At 37.0% G+C, this 8,546-nt stretch overlaps 1 protein-coding gene across 1 annotated transcript in view; it reads left to right on the forward strand.

The window, feature by feature from the left end:
* The window catches only part of LOC104077688 (dolichyl-phosphate beta-glucosyltransferase-like), a gene marked incomplete at its 5' end in the record, with an annotated part of 11,578 nt that extends 4,096 nt beyond the window's left edge, over positions 1-7,482 (forward strand). Inside the window, 2 exons of the mRNA XM_009578998.1 lie at positions 6,081-6,166; positions 7,370-7,482. Coding sequence (XP_009577293.1) covers positions 6,081-6,166; positions 7,370-7,482 — 199 coding nt within the window. The remainder of the gene's footprint in view (positions 1-6,080; positions 6,167-7,369) is intronic.
* Between the last annotated feature and the right edge of the window lie 1,064 nt (positions 7,483-8,546).

The following is an 8,546-nucleotide window of genomic DNA, read 5'->3' on the forward strand; positions in this document are numbered from 1 at the left end:
GCGTAGTAATATGTCGGAAAAAACACGTGTCAGGTTGCTGGTGCCTCAACTGCATCAAAAGGATAAATTATTCAGTAAATCCCAAAAGTAGTGAGTTAGAAGAAAAACTACTGAAGCAATTTTGTATCAAAGGCAGCTCAGTTTCTGGGCTGTATAGGCAACGCCAGTTGTTTCTGTAGACAAAAAGCCCAGAGAATTCTTCCCTTCGGATAAAGGACTCCAGTAGTGCCTTTGCGTACAAGAAAGCACCAGTGCTGAATTAGCGCTGGGCAGTAGGAGACTGCCCTGAAGTGCTGGATATTGTCAATACTGCTCCAAAAGGCATAGCAATACATACTCGAGAAATAATACAGGTTTTATTTCTATGTCTCTCAGCAGGCTGATAACATACCTCAATCAAAGAGCAAGTGTTAGGAGCACAGTCTGTTTCTTGGAAGCTGAACATCTTACACTCTGGTAATAGATATGTCAATGTAAACAACATAGCGATCCTGTTGCTAGGTCGGAGAGGCTGAAGGACTTCTAAGTTTCCGTATTTCAATAGCCATCAGAGACACCAAAAATAAATGCATATGGTGTTTTCAGTGTTTCACCAGCACCACCAATAAAATGGACTCTTGTGTTTCCATATTCACCTTTCATATGAAAAAGAAGGGGAGAACATCAAGATCTTCCTTTATATGATCTTATGTGCATCTTTGACAGTTTCAATATTAGTTTAATCAAAAGGAAATAACCCAGTATCAGCTGCATTAAGAATGAAAAACTAATTGCTTAGACCTTCACTTTTTTCTGCTTTTTTTCTTTCTATTCCGGTGGACATTGAATTGAATAGCACCTCTTTAATGTTAAAAATACTAGAAAACAGACCACAGTTTTCTTCTTGCTGTGCTGAATCTGATTTATAGATGCTTATATTTAGGAAATCTTAAAAGCAAACTGAAATATACAAGGAAAAATACTGTTTTATCATTATGGCTATAAGGATCATGTAACGCTTTTTAAAGAGAGACCAAGATATTTCCTGGAATATTTTGTTAATCTAACCCTAAAGTTTAGAAAGCATTTGAAAATTAATAGACTGGAATATATTGGAAACTGTTTATATATTTGATACTAAGAAATAATGCTTACATCCTAAACTAGGGGTTTTTTGTGAGTGTTCTCATTGACTTTTTTGTTTAACTGTCCTTTGGAGAGCTGGCTGTGTATATACGAATACAAACCAAACGTTCTTGAAGTTTACTTTTTAAATAGCAAAGTTTTGACATTAGTTTGAAATGAGAGCAACCTTTTGAACAGAGAGCATATGCTTTGCATTTTAGGTTCTGAATCTGATTACACCACTAATCTATTTTTCAGAAATGGATGGAGCACATTTTTTAAATTAAAACTTAAAAGAAAATTAAAAGGGATATTTTAAAAACATAATAGAGACAGTTGGAATTACTCACTTTCAGACTCCAAAAAAAGCCCTAGTTCTGTATCTACAGTCTTGACCTGAGAAATGTAACTGTTGATGTTAAATTTTAATGCACAGGAGGAAAACTGGAAAATTAAATGGTCTCACTGGCAGAATTTTCCTATCCTAAATTTGGTCATTGATTTCTTCTGACTACAGAAAAAATTATAAATTTGCTTCCAGACAAAAAATGTCTTTCCTTACCTAGGAGAACTAGACATAGCAGCGGTTACTGTCCTACCTGGAATATTGATAAAATGAGGGGAAATTCAAAACGTAGTTCTAGTCCTGGTTTGATTGACATACTTTTGTAAAGTGGCAATTTATAATGATATTACGCAACTCTGCAGATCACTGAGTAGATCAAATTGTTGCTATTACTTTTGTCTATAAAAATTGCCCTATGCACTGAACAAGCCATGCTGTTTCACATCTAAAACTCAAAAGCTCAACATAAAAAATTAGTATTTGTTTCTCCAGTTTGTCACTAATCTCTAAATGCAAGTCTCTATATAAAAATTACAGAAAAATAAGCATTCGTATTGCTACAGGGATTTTTTTTCCATTTCTTTGGCATTGTAGACCAACACGAGCAGTGGAATGAATTGTTTTTTCCTGGTTTTGTGCATGACAAGTAGAATTGTTTATGAACGTCAAAAATATTTTGCTGTTATAACTATGTCTGTTTTGTCTTGTAAAAAATCCTGCTCCTGGCAGACATATGTGGACATTAAAAAGCCCCAGTATAGCTAGAGCAGTACTAGCAGTCTAACCCTCTTGACATTCTGTTTCATTCTTAGACCTCTTTGACCATTGAAAGTTTTCTCTGCCCATTTTTGTTTGCTGCAACAACATATCTTGGGTGTAGAAAAATCCTAAATTCCAGTTAAAACAGTATAACTGAAGGCCTAATTTTGATATTTGAAACACTTAATATTGGACCAGCAAAAAAAAGAGTCCTAGTGCAATATTAAAATGCAGAATAATTTTGCAGGGTAGATATTTTATAAGCTGAAGCATTTTAAGGGTTCAGTTTAAAAGGGTTGAATTCAATTAAAAACACCTACCAATTTGGTGTTGAAATGAATTTTAGCCAGCCAGCACCATTTTACATTGTAACTTAACCAAAAGGACTCCTTAGCGTGAACACAACCACATGGAGAGGTTTTTCTCTTTCTGTATTTTACACTTCATGTTTGTGTTAATTAACACATAATAGAGCCACTATTAGAAATAGATAGGGAAGTTGTTTGCATCATATATTTTCGGGTGCCTAACTTCGGGTACTTAGATTGGAGCCTGAATTCATTCAGGCTGGAGCCAAACTTAGGTATTCTGAGCTGTGTCCCCCCTCCCCAGCGGCACCTACTTTCACTCTCTGCAGCAGGATTCTGTGAAGTGTGAATAATTCCCTGCTATTTCTAAGAGACGTGTTAACTAGTCACAAATGGCTTCATGTCAAAACACATGTATTGCACTCACCAACTCATCCACTGGTCTTGCTTTGATCTCCTCTAGGGTAGGCTCCAGCTAACGTACCCACACTTAAATCCTGACTATGGAAACTTCTGTATGGTTCTTCTGTACCATCTGGATCTGGTGATCTGCAGAATGGGTGTAATACTATTAGTGTATTGAATACACTGCATGGCTTCATGTCAAAACACATGTATTGCACTCACCAACTCATCCACTGGTCTTGCTTTGATCTCCTCTAGGGTAGGCTCCAGCTAACGTACCCACACTTAAATCCTGACTATGGAAACTTCTGTATGGTTCTTCTGTACCATCTGGATCTGGTGATCTGCAGAATGGGTGTAATACTATTAGTGTATTGAATACACTGCTATCTATATTCTCCAATTAACTATTCTACTATGAGCATGAGGTGTACTGAAAGGTGGTAGGGAACAGGGGAAGAAAAAAGGTATCCCAGCAGTATGCTACGGAAGTCATTCTCCTTTCAGCTTTGAGTAGGGGTTTTTTAATTTCAGGGTATGTTCACTGTTACACAAATGGCAACCACATGTAACAATATTAGTGTTCAACCTGATTAATTCCTGTGCTTTTAATCTTTTACTTTGAGGGCTGTAGCTCACCAAACTATTTAATGTTGTTGTACGGTGATGTATATGCTGACATTCCAGTAATCAGTTGTCCATAGGAATTGTTGCAAATAACTATTAGTTCACTAGGCTTATACTTTATGTAGTAATATTTTAGAGCAGCTCATATAGTATAATTCATCAGACAATTATTCTGTGTCTCTTAAGATTTTTAGTCAGTTAAGTAGTAAGTATTACAAAATTAGATTTAGTCTTAATACACATGACTCATAAACATTCAAAGGTGGATACATGGGGGTTTTGGCTTACAAATGTAAAATGTCAGCAAAAAATTAAATAATACAACTTCAGTAGAAGAGACCATGGCATAATTAATAAAATAATATTCAACCCTCATTTAAAGAAAGCAGTGAAATGGCAAGGCTGCTTGGAGCAGATTCAGTTCACTGAGGTGAAAAAAAACCCCATTTATTCCTGTATCTTTTTTTGTGACAATTAAAAGGCCTGTGTCCTAATCAAAATCAGATTTACAAAGTGGTTCTAAATTCTTCATACAGAATAACTCTAGTCTCTGTAGATAACCTCTGTTTATGCTGCCTTTGCATGTTTTAATGCTGTCCAGAGTGATATCAGTAGCTCTCCTGGAACATACACATACAGTGCGAGTTCAGGGTGATGCATGTTTGGTAATGATTTCACCAGCAAGCTAGCGTGCTGTGGTCTGTACTTCAAGGGGAACCTACATGTATGTGTCATACCTAAGTGCACATTTCAAAGCAGACTTCTATTGTTGCATTCATTAATAGTTTTGCAGAAATGCACTGCACTTCTTAAAAGGAGAGGGTGGCTTGAAGTAGAGGAAATAACATCTGAACTTGGCTAGCAACCTGCTAAAGTATGTCTTTTTGCCTGCTCTTGATCACCTGTCTGTCCCTTTCTACCCTTTCTGTAGTGTTAAATGGGATTACCAATAGCTTGAATTCAAGCAACCCTTGAAGCATGAACAAATAATGTTATTTTTTTATTGCATACATTTTCTCCAGCGGCAAAAGATTTTTTTTTTTTTTTTTCATTTCAAAAGAAAATTGTCTTGGACTTAGCAATGAGAATTTAAGGAGCTTCTAAACTTCTGAAGTTATTGAGAGAAAATGCAGACTAGTGTTGAACTGTGCTTGACTGCCTCGCAGCCACATTTTCAAGACCTATGTAAGCTGGTTTGGAACATCTGTTCCATTGACTTCAAACTGGAAGCCTTACCAACAGCTTGGCTAAAACGTTTCCAATTCCTTAATGTTCAAGGTTTAGTTCCCTGGGAAAAAACCTCTGTGTTTGAATATGTATTGAATCTAGTAGAAATCAGATGTGGATGGCCATTGACAGTTTTTTCCAATACACAGTAGTATTTTTAACAAGCTTTTTTTTTTTGGGGGGGGGGGACACCTGTTTAGCTTAAATTCCAATTACTAGAACTCATTTAAGGAACAAGAACACCCCTACTGGCATTTGAAGACTACAAAGAGGGCGGGAAAAAAAGACAAAAAAGACCCAGCAATCAATAAATCTAAGAAATTTAACCAAAATCACCAAAATCTTCATAATTGTGATTTGCATGCACCCTTGTCAATAGTAGCTACTGGTAGTTTCATTTGCTGATTTCTACATGAGCATTACAAGCTGTAGTTGCCAAAACACTTTTCTAATATCAAAAGCCTCAGTGTCTCAGATCCAGAAGGCCTACTTGAGCATGCAGTTGCAAGAATGAAACACAAATCATTATCTGTGCAAAGAACTGAGAGGATTAAAGCATATTTTGGACAAACTGGGCAGGGAGGGGCAACTGACTTAGAGTAGGATTACTTCCCCAATTCATTTTGCTGCACAACCTGCAAAAATCGTGCCAGCAAAAAAGACAGGTCTCTCAAGAGGGTTTTTGTGTTGTACATTAAATGGTCACCAGCTAAAGTACAACTGTTGTTCAGGTTCTGTTATGCACAGTAACATAAATAATTTCTCACTTCTTCAAGTGAGAAGATTCACTTCATCAAGTGAATCTACTTGATTCACTCTTTATTCCTTGATTAGAAAGTACAAGGAGAAACCATCAGATCAGCATAAAACCACAAGCAGGCAGTTGTCCCTTTTGATGAAACTGCTAGAGATGTAGATTGACATAAAGCCACAGCAGGTAGTTGTCCCCTTTCATGAAACTACTAGAGATGTAGATTGACACTGCACATTTGACTGGTCTTTAAAAATGTTCAAATCATGATTGTGGCAGAATGAAAAGTGAGCAGTGGTCTGAACACAGCATGACCTATACCTTCAAAAACAGGACACAGTGAAGTATTGTCTGTATATTGGCTATGTTCTGAGCCGTTCAGTCAGGGAAATTAATTTCCCTTTCATGTGCATCTGACCTGTAGAGCATTGGTATCAACTTCATAACTGAACACCAACCTCCTTAAATCAGGCTGGGGATTTAATTAACAGTGCCACCATCTTTCTTCTCGAAATAAACGTGACTATATTTGCTGTTTCCTGTTCTTCTTCAGGGCATTTGATGTGGAACTTCTTTATATAGCTCAGCGCTTGAGAATACCTATAGCAGAAGTTGCTGTCAACTGGACTGAAATTGAAGGTAGGGGAATTGTTTATATTCTTGTAAGATTCCTTATGTGTCAATCCAGGATAAAATATCAGAGGGTCTTCCCATATTTTACCCAGTTTTGATAACACACAGCCTTCTTTCCATACAAATTTTGAATTTCATGTCCTTGCCAGCCTTCTGCCGTGGCATGGTCCAGGAAGAGTAGGTGAAAGGGTAGCAAGGGAGAGAAACTCTTCACTCTCACTGGAGACAAAAGTAGGTAGTTATACTGCTAGGACAAAGCACTACTTTGGCATGTCCTCTTGCTGTAACATGTTAATAAAAATATTGCAATTGTAAAACACTCTGCAGGAAGTCTGACCATCATTGTTTATTGATTCAACTCCATTTCACTGTGTCTTGCCTTCCAAAATTCTCAGCCCACCTATTAAGGCCTCCTCTAGGGCACCCTGTCTTCTTAAGATGTGATGTTCTTTCGGACCTGCAGGGAGGTCTCTCTTACTGGGTTACTGGAAAGTATAGCTCCATACATACTTCTTCATAGCAAAGCCAGCTTAAGAGGTACTGCTTGCTTCTGTTCACTTCCTCCCTCCCATCAAATGCAGTTCCTTCTTTTTTTCCCTTTCGTGTTTTTTTCTTTTTTTAATCTGAATCTCTTCTCCTCAACACAACCCCTGAACAACAGAAAGTATAATGAACTGCAACGGTGATGAAGGATGCAAGTAGAGAACATCCTAAGCCAACTTTACTAGAAAAGAAATGTTTTCTTTCAATGCAGTTCCACATGTATATTGCACCTAACACAAATGTTAGCAGAGATGGAGGAGGGCTTGGTTTCATAGTGTGGGTTCCTTACCTTGCCTGAAGATTGGCATGTTCATATTATTGCTGTAAGACAATGTGGCGGTCCTCTTCTCCAGAGTCGCTGAGAAATCATTTGCTTAATTATTGATGTTCAGGTTCCTATTTACTTGAACAAAGCCTTGTCACAAAGAAGACTATGGATCTTGAGACATACATGGAATTACTGTACTAGAATCTCGCACCTATGGTATAATGTAATTACTATAAAGCAGTAACTTTCACAATATAAATTTTTATTAATGTTAAGGTCTAGGTTGTGGGGCTGAATGTGCTGAGAATGCAGAGGTTCATGACTACTTAAATGTGTGTCTTGCCAACGCTCATTTTTTCTAACACCGTCCTTCTGATTTTCTTCTTCATTAATCACAGGTTCTAAGTTAGTTCCCTTTTGGAGCTGGCTGCAGATGGGAAGGGATCTTCTTTTTATACGACTGCGATATATGACTGGTGCCTGGCAGCTTGAAACAAGAAAATGTAATTAGGTTATTTACATTTTCCAAATATATTATTATACTTAATGGAACATGAGAACAGTTTCAGTCAAGTGGTGATGAAAGCTGAGGTAATTCTTCATTGCTCCTGTTGTATGTTTCATTTTTGCAGCATGTATATGTTTTATAAGATTGTCAGCAGAGAATTTGTACAATGTTTTGAAAAGAGAAAGCATTTCCAAAAAGATTTTCTTATCTGGTAATCAGGTTTTTATTTTATTAGATAGTAGCTTTAATATGTCTTATAAATTCAAATAAATATATCTGCTTTTGTCTCACCATACATTTGGAATTTCCTTATACATATTGAAAACAGGCACTGTATTCTACATTGTGCAATATTGTGTTGTGAATGACCACAACCATTTGTTTCTGTAGCATCTGGAAATACGTGGCCGTATTGCTACTTGGAATTATCAATCATGGTTCACGCTGATGCATGTTTAGATTCAATGTTATGGGAAACATTAATGGGTTTTACTGAGTTATAACAGTCATGTTCATAAGGCTGTTCTAAGACCTTTCAGTAGTCTCTTGACGTTCCAAATGTTTTTGTCTGAAGCTGAAATAGTTTGTCTGAGATCAAACTGCAGATCGTCTCCAGACTGTAAAAGGTCCAAGAGAAAGCACATTTCGTTTTAAAATGTTGTCTTTATGTTTTGTTCACATGTACTAATTAATACTGCATGCTCAAGGCTACGAGTCCTTGGCATCTACAAATCTGTAGTGAAAAGGGTATGGAAAGCTAATTCAGAGCATACAAAAATGAAACCCAATGTACATTGGGGGCCTGTGCATTAGCAATGCTAATTTGAAGTTCTCGTGCTTCAAATGAGATCAGAGAGGGAGGGGAGGGGTCTTGAGTCTTTCTTAGTAATGTCATACTCTGTTACAGTACACAAGTTTCAATAGCGCTTTCAAAACAGTTGTGGATTGCCAACAAACTAAGCCAGTCTTTCTTTCGGAAACATGTACAAATTTGAACAGATTTAAAGAATGAACGGTATATGGCTGTACTTTCACATATGATTTCACTGGTGGTTTTTCTTATTCCT

The sequence above is a fragment of the Fulmarus glacialis genome, unplaced genomic scaffold (assembly GCF_000690835.1).
Source record: "Fulmarus glacialis isolate BGI_N327 unplaced genomic scaffold, ASM69083v1 scaffold37125, whole genome shotgun sequence".
Taxonomy (NCBI): Eukaryota; Metazoa; Chordata; class Aves; order Procellariiformes; family Procellariidae; genus Fulmarus; species Fulmarus glacialis.